Source organism: Stegodyphus dumicola, chromosome 8 (assembly GCF_044657685.1).
Source record: "Stegodyphus dumicola isolate Sdum_Otavi_A_Nest chromosome 8, ASM4465768v1".
NCBI classification, from domain to species: Eukaryota; Metazoa; Arthropoda; class Arachnida; order Araneae; family Eresidae; genus Stegodyphus; species Stegodyphus dumicola.
Window position 1 is genome coordinate 39,911,071 of NC_140775.1, and position 19,609 is coordinate 39,930,679.

Here is a 19,609-nt window from a genome sequence, read left to right on the forward strand (position 1 = left end):
AATAACCAACTCTTCACAAGGATTGTTCGGACAACCTTGATGTAGATCGTTTTCTCTAATCGAACTTCACAGGGGTGCCGTCATATTTGTGCCTTTATGTCAGGGCACCCTTGTATCTGTGAGAAACTGTTGATAGGGAAAAGGTGATGGCATATTTGTGCCACTTTTGTATCTTGATGAATGACGCAAAATTTTGAAATAAAAAAAAAAAAAAAAAAAAAAAAAAAAAAAAAAAAAAAGATGCCAGGACCTTTTTTTCAAGTTGTCTGTGTCCCTTAGATCAACTCAATCAGACCGTGATTGCAACAAGCATTATGCAGGATTTTTTTAGTAGCTTTTAATGAGAAACAGTAAGTTCTGGCAAATTGGCATTGAAAGCATTCTAAGTAAATATTTATATTTGCATTAATTTTGGAATAAGAATATTATCTTAAAGTTTATGTTGTTTTTATGTATGTGTGTTAAGTTTCTAATTTATTATTTAATTTTAAATTTTGTAGACTTTTACCCAAAATCATCAATGGTGGTATTGCTGGAATTATTGGTGTAACATGTGTATTTCCAATCGATCTAGTGAAAACGAGGCTGCAGAACCAACAAGTTGGACCAAAAGGAGAAAAAATGTACTTTTCCATGTAAGTAGTTTCCCATCCCCCAATCCTTAGAATTATATTAATATATTGCTTGTTTACTATTTTGCTTATTTTCCCCCCTTTCAGGTTAGATTGTTTTCGCAAAACATATGCAAGAGAAGGTTTTTTTGGCATGTATAGGGGTATGTATTTTTAATTATTTTGGAGCATTTGTGTAAATTTTTATGGCGTATGAAATATTTTGCCTTTTGACTTTTTTTCTTATTTTATGAAACTTTAAATGATAATTTAACTATTCCAAGTGATCATAAAATACTATCTTTCTTTTCTGTCTTCTTCTCTCCCCTTTTTATTGTTGTTATGTATGTTTTAGATCAGGGATTTCCCCATCTTTTCTTGCATTGATTCTTTTCAAAAGAATGGTTGTCAAATTTAAAGGGGACAATATTGGTACACATACTTATTGATGATGTATTTCCATTTGAGCATAACTTCTGTTAACGAGTTTTAATGGCTGACATGGTTGAAAGAACATGTGCAAATTTAACTATAGTTCATTAGTTTTGCTTTCTTTAAATTCTTTAATTATGTTTTCTTGTGTTCCTGTATTTTACTATAGTATACTGCACTTAATGTGTAACAAATTTATATGTTTAAAAAATATAATTGATTTTTAAAATCTATATTATTAAAATCTGTGCACGTCTGCCTGTTTATAACATCATCTCCTCCGGAACTACAGGGAGTTGAGTTTCGAGAGAAGTACCCTTGGAGTCCAAAAATATGCGGAAAGCCATTCTCATATGGCTTTAATCAGCTGAGGTGTTAATTAAAAACTTTGAATGAAAATTTTCCCATTCTTTTTTTCCAAGTGGCAACAGATTTGCACACTAGAGATAAAAGTATTTTATTTCAGGCATTATTATGCTATATTTTAACAGTGTTGCTGCTGCTTGCTATCAAATCATAGAGTTTGTTAATTGCTGCCCAACCGGTATAGTGGTTAGCGTCACAGACTGCCATGCCAAAGGGCCCAGGTTCGAATCCTGGAGAAGGCATGGATGTTTGTAAATGTATAGTGTCAGTGCGGCATGGCAGCACTCTAAATATGCGGTGAGCCAAAAGTCCTCTCGTGTGGTTTGGTGGAAAGGGGGAAGATCCTCAGACCTGTCCCCTCGGGGTGCTCTCCATCAAAATTGGAGACAGAACTGAGCCAAATTGCACTGTCACCTGTTAGGTGCTCAAGGCTGTTGCCAATAACAGGCACACTCCTTGCCATGAGAATTCGTGGGCTTGAGCTGACTACATCAGACAAGTTGAGCATAAGCAACAACAACAGAGTTTATTAATCAAAATTTTGTAAGTTTTACAAAATATGAAACAAAAATGGCATTGCCAAACATTAAACATATTATTATATAAGATCATATTCTGATGTTGAAGAAAGCATGTGATTGCATGACATCATTGTATGCCGTAAAGTTTTCGTTAATTTCAGCATTTTAAATAAATATCTGCTTTTGGCAACTTTCTTGCTTCAGGTTAGGATAACTGTGATATGTTACTGCCATGTTAATTCTTTTATTAATATTGAGTAAAAGTTGTTATATTACATATGACATCAAATGCATACTTGAAGTGTCAAGGGTTTTTGTTTTCTGTGTTTGCAACAAAAAATTATTTGCCCGCTAATATATTAAATAATTTTTGTGTATTTTGCCCTTGTATTTATTTTTTATGATCTCTTCTGTACTACATGATTTAGCTTTATATCAGTAAATAATAAGCTATCAATTTTATAAATAATTTATTTTAATCAATGAGATCTTGATTATACTGATCAGTTGTCGATACATTTTCAACTATGAACCTCCAGGTGTCTATACTAATCTTGTTAAGAACATCCTGTTTAGATCATCGATTTTTCTCCGATGAAAGTTTTCAAATATGCAGTTATTGGTTTTAAGGGTATTACAGTGTACCAAATTATTAAAAAGTATTTCATATAAGTAAGTAAAATAAGTATGGAACTGTATATTACTAACTCTATTATTCTCTATTAAGTTATTCAGGAGTCAGCTTTAAAGTCGAATATATCTGTTTGCTCACTGAGTATCTATGGTAGCAATTGGTGGTATTACAAAACTACTTTAAAGTTCCCCCCCCCCAAATATAACTCAGTTTTGAAAGCATTTACAGCATGCTTGATTTGGGGGGGGATCATTATACATTCTCATTTTTACTTCCTTGTACAAAGGAAGTATTGTAATCACGAAACATTTCAGGCAGCATATTTCAACGAAAATATCCATTTTGACTGCTATCAAATGCTATTTAATGATGTTTTTGCATTACAACTGTATGTAAGATCAGAATAAAAGCCTCGTTTCCTCAAAAAAAATTATAAAACTGCTTTAAAATGGATTCTGAAGAGAATTTTTCATGATGTCTGTAATGTATGTATCTCGTATAACTCAAAAATGAGTAGCCTCGAAATTTTGTATATAGGACTGCTAAAACATGTAGATGTGCACCTCGTATTTTGGTTGCAATTAGCCGCACCAAACATATATAAATATATTTATATATATATTCACTTGTGTTACCTGACTCGGTGATCTCGGTTTCTTTACTCTTATATGTTTGTGCACTTTTTGCTTTAAAAATGATTGAATTATGTTGTTCTTATCTTCCGGTTAAGGTTTTTATGCCTTTAGGAAATCTGCAAGCAATATTTAAAGAATTAGCAACAATTTAAAAGCTGTTTAAATTCGGTTAAGCCTAATTTTTAAATAACATGACGGAAATGTTTGTTTACATTTGAAACCGCAGAATAATAGATTTGTTGCCAATCTACAGAGACTAAGCTTCTCAACAACAAAGATAATGCCTTCATTTATTATTGCAAATTAAATCATACTTAATCCTTTTTCCAATTTTTTTTAGAAAAAAAGTGTTAAAAATTTTCTTTGTAGTTTTTAATATAGATATTTTGAGTTTTTATGTTGTTTTTGCCTTGTTGCGAAGTGAAAACTTAATTGAACGACAAATACTGAATCATCTGTGAAAAGCTGTTTCTTTTTTGTTTTGTTTGCTTAATTTCTTTTATACATTGTTCTAGATTTATTATAGTATTAGAAAGAACATGTGGCAACGATTAGATAATTCTTCAAACGATACAAAATTTTGTGCACTCTGAGTTATAATATGATCGAAATATAATGCTGTTAATGAACCTAGCACCAGAGTGTCGCTATGGTAAACAAATATAGTGAATTTTAGTGTATTTATTCTATTGTGGTTTATGCACTATCGACGAAGTAGATGTAATTCAATCCAATAAGTTTAAATGAAATGCAAGAAAAAATGCATAGAATTTAATATTCCGTACGAGGAAGTCGTGTTGTGTTAACATCAGATTTTTTTTTTTATGTGTTAAGTGCCAAAATGCAAAAACAGATTTTACCTTATTTTCACCATCTTAGCACTGGTACATTAGTTACTGATTATCTCTTAGTATACTAATAACACATGATCTCATCCTCTTAATTGGGCTTTTCTTAATGTAGCTTAGTATGCTGTTCTTCATTTATTTGAAAAATTTGTGATGCTCGTTTTATACCTCCCCTTTTTTTCCTTCCTTGTACAAAGTAAAAAGGAAGTATTGTAATCGTGTAAAATTTCGGGTATCATATTTCAATGAAAATATTGGTTTTGACCGCTATGCATTGCAATTTAATGCTGTTTTTTGCATGACATACACAAGTAAGGACAGAATAAAAGGACTCTTCCCCCCCAAAAAAAAATATAAAAATGATTTAAAATTAATTCTGAGTAAAATTTTTCATAACGTCTGTGCGTATGTACATACATACGTATCTCGCATAACTGAAGAATGAGTAGCCTCAGAACGTTGAAATTTTGTACGTAGGACTGCTATAACATGTAGATGTGCACCTCGTATTTTGGTTGCAATCGGCCACACCAAAAGTATATAAATATATATACAATCTATCTACTCTGCTACTTGGCTCAGTGAGCTCAGTTTCTAGATTATTATAGTATTTGAATAGAACAGGTGGTAACAATTAGATAATTCTTCAAATGATATAAATTTTGTGCATTCTGAGTTATAATAGGAACGAAATATAACGCTGTTAAGTGAACCTAGCACCAGAGTGTCGCTCTGGTAAACAAATACAGTGAATTTTAAAGAGTGCATTTATTCTATTGTGGTTTATGCGCTATCGAAGAAGCAGATTTAATTCAATCCAATAAGTTTAAATGAAAGCCAGAAAAAAATGTGTATAATTTAATACTTCATACAAGGAAGTCATGCGGTGTACACTTCAAATTTTTTTAAACCATTGTCCAATTGACTAAAGCTACAGATTGCTGGTATTTCCCACCTAATGTTTAATTTATGTTGGTGGAACAAGTTGGCTTCATGAGTGCTATTTCATGCTTTTTAAATGCATAATATCAGTATGAATATTTTGTTTAAAAAATGGCTGGATGAAGGCATCAGTTCTTAGATCATTGTTACCCAACAATGGTTAAAAAAGGTCTGACCATGAAATTGCTATATTCAAAATTTTATTTGAATAAAGTTATCTAGTAAGTACACTGGTTATCATAAATTAAGGAAAAATCACCAAAATCACGATTACTGAAAAAGTTCATGTAGATTTTTATGAAACTTACCCACAATATACAACACACAGTAAGGTATCAAATAACATAAAAAGAAATTACCAGACAATTATGGTAGTTTAGAAATTAGCACATGTATAAAAAGAACAAATCTAAGATGTCAGTTTGCTATAGTAAAAGTACCTTCAATATGGAATATAATCGCCTCTAGAAACAATACAGCACATTCAGCGATGTGTGATGCTTTCAATTGTGCGGTCTATCAGTTCCATAGGAAGCGAGAGCCATTGCTCTTGCAAAGCAGTTGCAAGCGTGGCAAGTGTCTAAGGGGGTGGATTGAGAGCAGCTAGACGTCTTCCTAAAGCATCCCAAACGTGCTCAATAGGATTCAAGTCCGGAGATCGAGCTGGCCACTCCATGCGCATAATTGTTTCCTGTTGAAGATAACTGTATATGATGCGAGTGCTGTGTGGTCTTGCATTGTCGTCCTGTAACAGGAAAGCATCACATATTGCCCCGGCATATGGGCGCACATAAGCATCAAGGATGTCATCTCTATAAACATGAGCATTCACGGTTCCCCTTAGAAAAACATGGAGGACTGTGCGTCCACCCAGACAGATGCCTCTCCAAACACACACGCTGTCTCTTCCGTATGCATCTCTTTTACGGGTTTTTGACGGATGATAACAGGTTCCAGGTTCTCTCCATATCAAATAATGCCTACTATCGCATTCTAGACTAAACCTGGAATTATCTGTAAAGAGAACAGCCCTTCATTGCTCAGGCGTCCAGTGGACATATTGTCGTGCCCACTGCAAACTGTCCCTCCTATGGCATGACTTGAGCGGCACGCAAATGGTTGTTCGCCTCGCGTACAGAGCACCTTTGTGAAGCCTTCTACGCATAGTTGACAATGACACCGACCTTCCGGTGGCTGCAGCAAGGGAGGATCTAAGAAGAGTCGGAGTAGCTGTTCTATTCCTGAGTGCACATAATGTCAAATATCAGTCATCGGCGTTCGTCGTAGCAGTTGGTCGTCCTTGGCTGAACCTCCTAGGTGCCAGATCTGTGATTTGAAATTGCCTCCAAAGTCTGTGAACCACAGAAGGACTCACATTTAGCCATCTGGCCACTTCTGTTTGACTTTGCCCTGCCTTAGTCTCCCAATGGCTTTCTATCGTAGCTCTGCAGGCAAATGATGCCTGGAGATTGTTGTTATGAATTGGCTATCTCAGATTTATGATGTCACTATCACAGTGAAATATGTGGGATTGCTCTCAAACATGGACTTTTATGCTCCTCGCAGATGACGTATTCCGAGTGCTGTGGCACTAATTTGCATATTGGAGTTTTACTTAGCTACTCTTACTTGGCAACATATTCAAATTTTACATGGTTTGGCTTATTTTTGAAAGAGTTATCGCTATTTTTGTGATTTTTCCTTAATTTATGATAACCAGTGTAGAATTCAACACAGAACTGTGTTTTCTATAGATTGATTTACCAATTAAACTGAAATAATTAATTTTTGGCTTAAGGCTGTTTGTCCATAAACTTTTTTATTCTGTCATAACTGGCTAATATTTATATTATATACAAGAATAATTACACTGGGGAACAGAAGTTTCATTTTTTTAGACCTGTCACTTGTTTTTGACTAACGTTTGGCTTCTGAATCTAAAAGTAACCTCAGTTTTTGTCTATCAGTTAAACATTTTAAGCTACAGGATACCCTCTCTTTGTCTCAAAACTTTTACAAAATATGCATATAAAGGAAAATAAAGGGAAAGCAAATATATGGTTCATAAAGCATAGTTTTATTCATACAAAGGAAATTTCAAAGTATTCCAGCAATGCACTTTCTCTTGATCAAAAGCAGGATACCTTAGATCCTTTTTCAAGGAAGTTTTTCTCGTGCACTCTTGATACTAACAGCTCTGAAGCATTTTTGGGATAGTCCCAATTCTCTTGCCAAATCATTCAGCTCATGTTGACCAAATCCATTAGGAATGGAATCATTTTCAGTTTTAAAAATCTTCATCATTGGGGCAGGGGGGGGGTTATTTGACATTCATGAGATATTCTTGTATTTCCAAAGAGGGTAATTCTTTGAAAACTGGCACTGGGAGTTCAGATGAGTAAGGCACTGTGTATATAACTGATGGTAAACTAGGATACTCTATATATACTCTTTATATTTGTTTTTCTTGTTATATTCTATTCTAACGTTTTCGCCATACAAAAGTAACAATCACTTGAATGATGTTTGGGCTCTCTCCGAAACATAGGTATGACAAACAGAAATTTAGAATGTGTTCCCTTCATACACATTTGTAAACTCTCAACACAATGCTTGCACACTTTGTGAGAAGCCCATCTTGATAACCAATTTTCACTTTAAAATAGGCTTTCCTGACAAATATACTGATGTTTATCCTTTGAACAGGAGTAGTAAAATTGCCACATATATAACAAAATGAATCGAGGCTGTTTAAGCAATGATATGAACTAGTAAGGGCAGACATAAAGAAAGGTTTCATTTCATATATAAATAAAAACTAAACACTGCTAACCTTGAAACAAGAACTCAGTTATTGAGAGCTCACACAACTCAACACTTCAAACAAAAAACTTATACTCCACGTAATGCACTTCCTATATCAGAATGACACACAATGTCTCACTACAATATCTCAGGCATGATTGAACTAGTCTAGACTAGTATGCACCTCTTGCTGAGCTCCTGTGGTGTCATTCACTCAGTGCCAAGCAGAGGGTTTATGTCAGCAAAAAGGAGAGGAGTAATACTTCCTGTGATCCATTCTCAATGCCATGAACATTGGCACATTCATATGTGATGCAGAGAAAAAGAATTTACATGTTAAAAGAAAACTAACTACAGTTTAAAAACCAGCACGCCTATTTAACTCTAAAACAGATCAAAAATTGAACTCAACAGAAACTGTGTTACAAATTTTTACATAGTGTTATGAAAATATTCATGCAGCTATCCTCTTTTATTACTAGAAATCAAATTCAAAATATAATAATCTAACTAACCCTAATGCAATAATATCTAACTTTAGAAATCTGACTACTGTTTGGTTACATAATTGTTTGTTTTTTGTTAACATTGAATATATGTGCAGATAAAAGCACTTAATAATATTTTTCTTTAATGCTTAGGATCAGCTGTTAATATTTTACTTATTACACCAGAAAAGGCTATCAAACTTGCTGCAAACGATTTTTTTCGGCATCATCTTTCATCTGGCTCCGGGTAAGTTGTAGAATACTCAGGCTTATTTATAAATAACTCTCCTGATTTCAGATGAATGTAATTTTGTACCTATTAACAGTATTTTAATTTATTGCATATCAGATGTAAGAGGAAATCTGTGGAGGGATGATTTTATGGGGTCATGCAAGTTTCAGTTGCATTCAAAGGGATCTCAAAATTATTAATTAATTTTTAAAAACCAAAAATGTATTCTGTGTTTTAAGATGCCTCTACCATAAGGGTCATCTAAAATTCAAGTGAGGTGCCCCCCCCCCACTTAAATCTGCTTACAAATTTCTGAATGCTAACAAAATATTATAGTGTCATATTTCCAAAATGTAAGATTTTTCAAGGCCATTAGTGAATTAGATAAGTCACAGTGAATCTAATGGCAGATCTTGTTATGAAGCTTTTTTCCTTTGGAAGAGCATAAAAAATGTTATATCTGGGCAGTCTTTGCTTCGTTTAAGCCTACACTTGAGGTTATTAATGTGGAGATAGTAAGAAAGGGTATGTTGGAATAAGTAGAACATAAATTTAATAATTATCTTGATATTATGGTGATTTCCATCATATTGTTACCTATATGTTTTACCACCAATCCTTGAATTCCATATCACAGATTATGTTCTTACTGCATTAATATAAATATTAACAAGACATAGTGCACAATAAAATTTAAGCTTTATTTCGGAACTTCGCGCACACTCCCGACAGCCGGCCTGTTTCGCTCTGCTCTCTACTCATAAGAAACTTCTCCTGTAGGGTTGCCACACTTATCGGAGGGCGCAAGGTGTGCTCCTTATCGCCGTCACCACAGAGTTTCCCCCCAGTTCCTTTGATGGCCATTCAAAGGAACGACATCGTGATTTCCTATATGTTTTACCACCAATCCTCGAATTCCATATCACAGGTTATGTTCCTACTGCATAATATGAATATTAACAAGACATAGTGCACGATAAAAATTAAGCTTTATTTCGGAACTTCGTGCACACTCACGACAGCCGTCCTGTTTCGCTCTGCTCTCTACTCGTAAGAAGCTTCTCCTCTAGGGTTGCCACACTTATTGGAGGGCGTAAGGCGTGCTCCTTATCGCCATCACCACAATATGATCGTGTAATTGAAGATTATCATGTGAAGCAATTTTTAAGTAAAACTTGGACAGTTTTTTTCTTTTTGTTTTAAAGTGTTATTTATTATTGTGTGTTTGAAAATTTAAAAAAACTAAAGTCATTTCAAACTGAATTGTTATATGTTTCCAACTATTAAGCTGAGAGATGAGATTCTGCTGCACAAATTAAGCTTAATTTGAAAAGCTATGTAAATAAAAGCCAAATGTAAAATTTTATAAATGCAGCTATATATATTACCAAAAATGCAAATAATTTGTCTTCTAATTTAATAAACCAAGCACATGAGTGGGAGATAACTATTAATTCAGTTTCAGCTTCTATTCGAGAAATAGAGACGAGAGCGCTGTAGAATAAAAGAGAACTTTAGGTGCCAATAGTTTCTCCATCTCATTTCTCCTAATACTATGTGGCTCATTGAACATTATTTTGCACTTTTATAATAGTAGGAGAATTTTATTCTGCTTTCCAATTATGGTAAACACAAGCAATTGCAAGATTTCTCCCTCTCTCACTTTTGTGAATAAAATACAACTCTCTGTTTCTTTTATGTAGCAAAATATGCTTGGATAGAAAAGAACTGCTTGATCTGGTAGTCTTAATAAAGAAGTTGAAAGTGTTGCTGAGCAATTATATTGATAGAACTGAAGATAATATTACCTATAAAACAAGGGATAATAATTTTAATAAACAACTGGAGCACAGTGGCATTTATTTGGGCTTGTGTGTAGTGGAAAGAGGCTTCCAAGAATTACTAGACAATTCTAAGTTTTATACCAACATTGAAAGATTTGTTTAATTTATATTAAGATTAAATAAAATAATAATTATACTTTTAAAAATTTTTAACTTATCATTTTTGTATCAAATTACTTATAAATCACTTTATATATAAACCAACTCTTCAATTTCAGTAGTAAAAAAAATCTTAAAAATTCCTAGTTTATGTATGGAAATGCAGTAATAATTTTAAATAACTATGTTTCCTCAACTCTAATACAGCTATTATATCGCATTTTCACTTTAACTATTTATGTCTTGTAGATATTCTTTCCTTAAAAAATATTTAAAGATATAATACATTTACTAGTTATACCTCATGATTTTATTAATCTGATGTGTTAACTGAAAGCTGCTGATTGCAATAAATAAATAAGTAAATAAAACTTTGAATACATTTAATTTAAAATAATATAAAATAATAAATGGATAGTTTATTAAAGTTGGTACAGTCCTTAAATGTGCTTAAAAATTCTTAAGAATCCTTGGAAACAATTTATGGTTCTTAAAAATCCTTAATGCAAAGCATCTTTAATTTTACTCATCTGACATTTCTGTCTGTTTTTTAGTACTGCCATTTTGTTTGTGAATTGTCATTTTGGAGGAATATTTTTTGATTCATTGACAAATATGTATCTGATGGGTTATCATTTGAATTCTTTCCTAGTTGTTATTAGGGCACTGCCTCGATTGAAATATTAACGTTTCAAAATTATTTCTTTTTTTTAGAGTGTTCTTAAAATATTGCATTAGAAACATTCTTTTTGATTTGTTCTCTTCCCTTTTTGAAATATTTCTTTTATTATGCAGTACTAAATTTGGTTATATTTTGGCGACTTAGTAATGTTTTGATTCTGAAAAACGAATATGATAACAAATGCTATGAAATGCACTTCATAACAAAAGCAAGAGAGTTAGTTATTTTTAAATTAATTTCATTTTTCTTCTTTTATATTGTTATGTTATTTCTTCCTTCACGTTCATACGGGGTTCGTGTGAATTTGGAGTGAATAACGATTACACTAATTGATGAAATATCCAAACGTACTTTATTTAGCCAATATTAATCGGAACAGCTCCAAAGTCACTTTTTTTTACAGTCATTGAAGATCTACTATAAACATGCTAACACAATCAGCACAGCTTTCAGGTTATCAAGCTATCACGGTGGAGACAGCTTCACTGCAAGCACCATAGTACAGCTCCCGACTCTGCTCAGTTGTTCTTGGAACTCCACGTACTCTCGAGACTCTCCACGCTACAACCTCACGATGCAATCGACGACACACAGAGCATGGCACCCGACTCTTCAGCTCAGTCGCTTCCGGAGCTCAACACGCTCTCTCGATGATGCACTAATTCACGATACACTAAAAGACTCTCGATGCACTTGACGACCAACTCAGCGCTAGACTTTGAGACACTCGCTGAATGACTATCAGCTCGAAGCACACACACTCGCCCTCTCGACGAGGCACACTCTAACTGACTGCGGACCAGCAGGGATCATATAGCTTTTGGCTTGTGTTTGAGAACATTCTGGGCTAGTAAGAATTTGTTCCAGAAGGTTTTCCATCCGTCCATGGCATATCGCCAATTTTTTCGCCAAATGTGGCAACCCTGCATTTATTTGCTATTTTATGTCAACCCTAAAATTGTTTTGCGGGGAAGCCATCTTACGCGCTTGGACCGTTCGCTTGCATATTTTTTTCATTAGAGTTTTTTCCCCATGTAATTGTTTCAGAATATTCAAATGTGTGCCAGTTTTCTTTTAAAAATTCGCTTTACACTTTTCTGAAAGTGTTTCATTCTGAATTTTTTATTAAAAAAATTTGGCTTTTTGCTCTTACAGTGTTGGTAGTGATAACCTACAATTCCAGGCGATTCTAGAAAAATGTGACCAAGTGAAAGATTTTTCATAGCATTAACACACAATGAATGTGTGTTATAGGAAATTTGTGTTAGATTTCTTATTCTATGGAAAATTTTCAGAAGAACAGTGAAAGCAAAGTTATTTGAATTTTCTGCTTTTGGTCCTAAAGTCTTCTTAACATGTTTATCTTCATTATATTTTCTCATCTTTTCACTAGACACAATCATGAAAAATTGCAAATATAGTTCTAATCTTATCATATAGACAGGCATCTGTAGAAAAGAATTTTTCTGTCATTAAAGAAAACTCAGAATTTAAAAGATTTTTATGTATATCATTGCACGATATATGGGGCATTTTGCTACTCGGTATGCAGTCTTTATGGATCTAAATTCTGCTGCCCAGAGTCTGCCCTAAATTCTAAACATTTTGCCAAGCCTAAATTTTGTTGCCAATTGCTTCACTAACTTCTAAAATTCTGCTACACTAGCTCTAGCACTGGCCGTGATCTTATATCGTTTCATTTATTCTCAATACTCATATTATTAAAGAAATAAAATTAGCATTTTCTATCATTCTAAATGCAAGTAGTTCTTAGAATAACACGAAATCTCCAATTAAATTTGAAATTCTAAAATGTAGAGAAATCTTATAGAGGAAGAAATTGATTACATAAAGAAAAGGAAAATTATTCTTCAAAGGTATATTGTTACAGCATTAACAAATTGCAGGATGAAGCAGAAACTAGCGGGGAAGATTGATTTGTTTATTGAAACAAAAAAGATGTTAAAGAGAAGAAAACTGATGTAAATTAACTAAAATATTTCAAAATTTTTCAAATTAAAAAGATACATAAATATTTTGTTGTGTGTTGTTAACCTTTTTCGTGTAATGTCAATATCATAAATTGCATGCATAATTTATCTGTATTTTAAACTGTAAAATATTCTTAAACTATGATTGAATATATTTTTAACAGATATTAAAAAAAATAATAATAGTGACCATATAAATCTGTAATGACTGTGGGTATCCAATTACATATGTAAGTATTTGTAACTAGTTTTTCACCCATAGAAGTTATCTCTACATATTAAGGTAACTTTAATCCTTATTGTATACATAAGATCTTTCCTTAATCCTTATTGTGTACATAAGATACAACAGAAAAATTTAAAAATTAACATAAAACTTTATTCCTTACAGCTAAGGATATTTAAAATAATATAAAACAACTTACCACCTGTGGTGCTTCAGCTATTTTTTGGTGAAGACACTAACTGGGTCAGAAGATAAAGTGCACTTAACTTTCAATGTATACCACCTGTGGTGCTTCAGCACCACAGCAGCTTGTTGGTACTTTATATGAAATACTATATATTAACTGGATTATAACTCTAGATGAAGTTATGACACTACCTGGGTCGGAAGATAAAGTGCACTTAACTTTCAATGTACACCAATCTTGCAATGAGGTATTCATGTCTGTTCTAATCAGCGTCTCTCTCTTAGCAAGCAGCAGCAGTGGCAACAGCCAAGCTTCTGTTAGGAATCATGCTGGTTATGATTTTACTCTCTTTTTATTCTATGCCACTTGACATAAAATTTTCACAAACCTCTGGACTGAGCGAATATCTGACAAAATGAGGCATAAAAGAAAGAATCATCATAAAATTAATTGTTAGTAAAACACTAATCTTCTTTAAAATATGTGGAACTATTTTAAGTATAAAATATAAATAATATTAGTATAAATTTGGAGGAATTTTGTAATTTAATGCTAATTACCTGAAAGTTTTACAAAGTTGATTTTATTCTTGAATTTTTTTTATAGTTATATTAAGTATTGAATTATGTTAAATAATAATGTATCCTACTTATATTTATTTTATTTTTAAAATGGTATTACAAAAGTGAAGTTTGGTTATAGATAATTGCTTTAATTTATTCAGTTCCCTTTGCTAATAGGTCCTTAATTTTTTCATTAGTAAGTCTTTAAAAGTATTTAACTTCAATGAGCAGAAATTTTTACGAACCCTGTTTATTGAAACTGATTTCTCTTTTGATGCAGTAAAAAGTCGTTAATTCGGACTTGTTGGGACTTTGGCGATTCCGGATTATAGATCATCAGTTTAAATTTCGTAAGATGGCATGCAGAAATTCTAAAATTAAAAATATGAAACCTTAATTTATGAAATAAAGAACAATTATAATCTAAAGGGTATCAAAATTTACACACACAAAAAAAAAAAAAAAAAAAAAAAAAGAGGGCTTAATATTTATTTGTTTATTTTATTAAACATTTCTTTCAATGTAAGTTGTTTTAAGTTGCTTCGTTTTATGTGATAATACTTTCTCTTTAATTCTACAAACAGACACAATTTCTTGTTTAGTTACAAAGTTCCGCTGTTCAAGTCCCGTTAGTTGTTGTGCCGAGAATACCGACTAACTTGTCAATCAAAAATTTTTTTTTTCACTAACCTCTCTGTCACATTCTTCATGTCTTTATCCGTTTTTTGCAGCAATTCCACTTTTTGTTTGATGGACATCGAAACATACTTTCGTTTTGTACGATCCTTTGGGAGCTCCAGAATCGGAAATTCTATTTGACATAATCGAAAGTTCAAGTTTACTTTTATAAAATTGCTCTTACAGTCTACAAAAAATAATAAGCCAGATCCAATTCGAAGATTAAGGAACAACGCAATCATCAAAATTAACTGAAATAGATAATTAGATAATTTTAGATTATACCGTCCGTTATACATAAAACGCGCACGCGAAAACGTATTCTGCGCTTGCGCACATGTATATGCACAGTGGTAAAAGGTCTTATGCGCACGCATAAACGCCTATGCGCATGTGTCAATGCGGCGCATGCGCAGAAAGTTTTTACCTTTGAGGTCCGGATTATAGATCATTCCGGATTATGGGTGTCCGAATTAATGACTTTTGACTATATTACCTTTTTTTGAGTAATGCAAGTTATCTTTATTAATTAAAAAAGCATTTATTAATTAAAATTATTTAAAAAAATTAAAAAGTTTTAGTGAAAAAGGAACATGAACTTGATTTTAATTTTTTCATTACAGCAATGGATAATTTAAAAAAAAAAATGCTATAATGAAGGAATAATTTTAGAAATTTGTAATTTTAATCTTTCTTTATACTTTTCAAAATATCCTATTGATAAGAATAAAATCTAAATGTATGTTTGTTTATATCAGTTTTCATTATAGACAAGTACTTTGGTTTGTGGATAAAATGATGGAAATTGGCCTAACCATGGATTATATAATCATATGTGAATTTAATAAGAATATGTGAATATTATGTGAATGGGTTACATGCTATGGTTTCAACAGTTCATTCTTCAGTTCCAGTGTGATTCATTCCTCAGTCCAGTGCATTCTCAATTGAGAGAATTCATTTTGCCTGTGCTGCTATCATACTCTTATGTAGGGTGGCTCTTATTTGTGTTATTAGGATATGTTATACTGCAAGACAATATCATAGCACCTTTTTCCACTCATGTTGCATTAGTACATATTCTATCCTCCAGGCTTAATGCTAAAATGCAAATAGGAACATATTTTGTATCATTTGAACTGCTGATTATTACATTCATCTAAAACATGTACTAACCAGAATGCATACCCTTAATTTTTATAATATGCTATACAGTAGTATATATTATTGAACCTAGGGATACCCAATGATCTTATAAGTAGTATGCTTTTTCAGGTAGTATGCATTTTCAAGTTAGGTATTTCAAGAGCATTGTTCCTTTGACCATTTCCTACTGTTGCTCAGTACTGAAATGTAGTTATGTAGTATATCATCAATGCTATCTATAGTTATAATTGGGTATAAGAATAAGATATAAAAACACCCAAGCAGCTTCACAAAAATTAATGTACATAATACAGAATGCTAGTAAAAGTAATATAAATACGAATGAAAAATCCATATCTTTTTACTGACTTTTCCCTTGCCAGATTTCATCATTTGCTTCTTATTCTGAATTTTTTTTAAAATTATTTTTTGCTTACTTTTTATGTTTCTAAGGCATAAAAATCCCATGCAGTATGAATTGTTATATTTACAGCCTTTTGTGTCATTTTTGATCCTCAATATCTTATTATCTCACTTTATTTATATACGTTGTATCAACAGAAGTCCTTACCCAACCATTAATTTGCAACCATTGGTCATAGACATATATTTCCAACAACAAAAATATTTTAAATCATGTAAATATTTATGTTTTGGTATTTTTAGAAATCGGTTTTGTAGGAATTCCGAAATTTTTATATGTTTCTGCATTTTCTATACTTTAGAAAAATTTTGTACTTATTATAAAAAATAAAATGCAAAAGTTTGATTCTCCTTTGACAAAAATGTATATGATGCAAACTTTTAAATATTCATGTTATATCTGTATTGTAGTAAGCTATCACTGCAAAGAGAAATGATTGCTGGTGGATCTGCAGGATTTTGTCAAATAATTGTCACAACTCCTATGGAACTTCTCAAAATACAACTACAAGATGCAGGAAGAGTTGGTCAGTTATTTTTTAAATATTTATAATTACTACAGTTAGTTTTATAGTAAAATTATTACTGAATTTTTAGAAGTGCTGAAAGTGTTGATAACCATTGAATGATGCATATTTTAAAGTTTTTTAAAGTTTGAGACTGTTGTTTAAAATTTTAACTTCATGCTATTCATATACAAGATGTGAGGTTATGAAGTTATATATTTATTTGTATAAATAACTAATTTTAGTGCAAAATGGTATAATGTTATAATGTTTTTATGTTGTATTAATATGTATGGAATGATTTTAGCAGGGAGTATGTATGTAATTTTGTAAAAAAGTATGCAAAGTAAGTTTTAGTGTATATATAGAAAGGTTAAAAATATTAATATCTTAACCTATGTTATTTTAAAAAAGTCTAGAATAATAATTTGTTTATCTGAAGATGGTTAAAATTTAATATGTCTTAGAATAATAATTTGTTTATATGAAGATAATTAAAATTTGGATATGTCTTGCTTTGAAGATAAAAATTTTAATATTTCATCTTTTAGCAATCTTGGCAAGTTTATGAAAACATTAGCAGAAGCCTGAGCAGTTCATGTTCATGTATATTTTTAAATCAGCTAAGTAACAAATAAGTACTTCACAAAAATTAAGCAACTAAACAAATAAAGAGTAAGTAAAGTAATGATAACAAGACAGTGTACTGAGGATAAAAGGAAAGCAAATATTTTTAAGAATTTGCAGTTAATAAAATTGTTTTTTTATTTTTGCTTTTAATTCGTTTGAAGACTTTTTGAGTAGTATAACCCATATATTATGTTCCCAGAAAGAATCTCATTTAACATGGAGTGTTTCATCTCAGTCTATTCATGTAGCTTTTTCCATGAAAGATAAGGTCAGTATTCAATATCAATTTTAAAAACTGATAAGAAATTCCTGTATGAGTAACATAATTTTTTTCTAATTTTGAAGTTCAGTTACATTGTAATATTCCAAAGTTATGTGTGAGTTGGATTCATGCAAGTACCTTGATCCTATAGGACCAAGAGCTGAAAAACACTTTTTTACAAGAAAAGTATACAAGTCCAAAATAGTATTAAAATAAATGTGTTACATCAAATGAAGTTATTTTGCTGCCATTAGCTTTATTAAATATAACAGACTTCTCTGATGACTCAATTCATAATTATAAAGTGGGGGAAAATGAAGAAATAAAAAATATCAAACTCAGTTCTTCATTTTTTCTGCATCATAAAGTTAAACATTGTAAACACTGAATAACTGCATTGTCAATGAACCCTGTTGCAATTTCTCAAGTGGGAAAGGGAATGTTAGAGCATTTAACATAAATTATTATGCTTTTACACATATTATTTCTTTAAAACTATTTATAATTTATAGGTAGAGTAATATTTTATTTATCAGCATTTTCTGAATTAACATCAGTTTTCAATGCAAATTGCAAGCATAAATTCATAAAATAAAATAAGGAGCTATATAAAAGTTTCTGTAAATCAAGGTATTACTGTATAACAAATTGCTAGAACTGATCTCATTTAGAGCTGTGGCATGCTGTATGACTCAGTAAACTGTTCAGTATTAGGACTGTATATCAGTGTAGTGATTCCTACTTCAATTAGAAAAAAGATTTTAATTTTTATATTGTAATTTTTTCTCTTTTGCAACTTTTTATTATTCATTCTCTTAAATTTTTCTTATGGAAAATCTTGAGTAAGTATGAAATACTGTAAGTTAAATTGTCTGTATCAAGGAACTAACTGTATTGTGTTTTAATTATGTTAAATTATTTGTTACTCTTCTCTAATCGAAACCAGATTCAGAATGTATGTATGTTTTCATATAAAAGAATTATACAAACCAGATTCAAGAATGTATGTATGTTTTCATATAAAAGAATTATACAAATCAGATTCAAGAATGCATGCATTTATGCAGATGTGTTTGTAGATGTGTATATATGTTATGTTTACATACACACATACATATGTACATGCATACACAGACACATATTTCATACATACATGCATGCATACATTTCTGAATGTGATCCCGATAACAGAAGAGTACCAATTATTTTTTATGAGTTGCATAAATTCTTTAAGATTGCAGTGCATTTCAGAATTTTAAATAAGTATGATGCCCCAGGCGCCACTCTCAGAGGGGCACCAAATGGTCTCCAAACAAGATTTTCATCATATCACTGTGTTTTTTTCGGGTGCTGCCAAAAAGGTATTTTGCTCTGGGTGCCAGTTATGCTCGCTACTCCACTATGTGGCAGTAGGCAGAAGATGCTCTGATTCAGTAGACTAAAACCCTCCTTTAAATACTAACTCTTTCTACCTCATGTGAACACACATGAACTAAAATTTGGATTTTGGCAGGAAAACAGAGAAGGAGAAAAACAATAAAGTTGATTAACATAAAATAGCTGGTTAGAAAAATAAATAAATCCTTACACATTTTAAGGTGAAGTAAATTCTACTACTAAGTTTTGTAAAATTATTTTTATTTATTTATTTTTTCATGCATGGTATTTATGAAGTGAATTTATAAATATGAGCAGTCAAAAATTCCAGTGCATGAAATGCTACAAAATTTTCCTTAGTGCATAGAGCTAATTTTAGTTTATTGCATATTTATGAATTTCCTTAAAAATTAAAAATATGCATTGCATATTATAAATCCTTATTTCAAAACAATAAGAAAATATATCTTATTGAATGGCA

The 19,609-nt window shown here is 31.6% G+C and overlaps 1 protein-coding gene across 4 annotated transcripts in view; it reads left to right on the top strand.

Moving 5' to 3' along the window:
• The window catches only part of LOC118186896 (mitochondrial glutamate carrier 1-like), a 102,888-nt gene that overhangs the window by 58,257 nt on the left and 25,022 nt on the right, over positions 1 to 19,609 (top strand). For all 4 annotated transcript variants that reach the window (XM_085821751.1, XM_085821752.1, XM_085821755.1 and 1 more), the window contains exons 3-6: positions 501 to 635; positions 720 to 775; positions 8,436 to 8,529; positions 16,765 to 16,880. In XM_085821751.1, the coding sequence (XP_085677877.1) occupies positions 501 to 635; positions 720 to 775; positions 8,436 to 8,529; positions 16,765 to 16,880 (401 nt within the window). The remainder of the gene's footprint in view (positions 1 to 500; positions 636 to 719; positions 776 to 8,435; positions 8,530 to 16,764; positions 16,881 to 19,609) is intronic.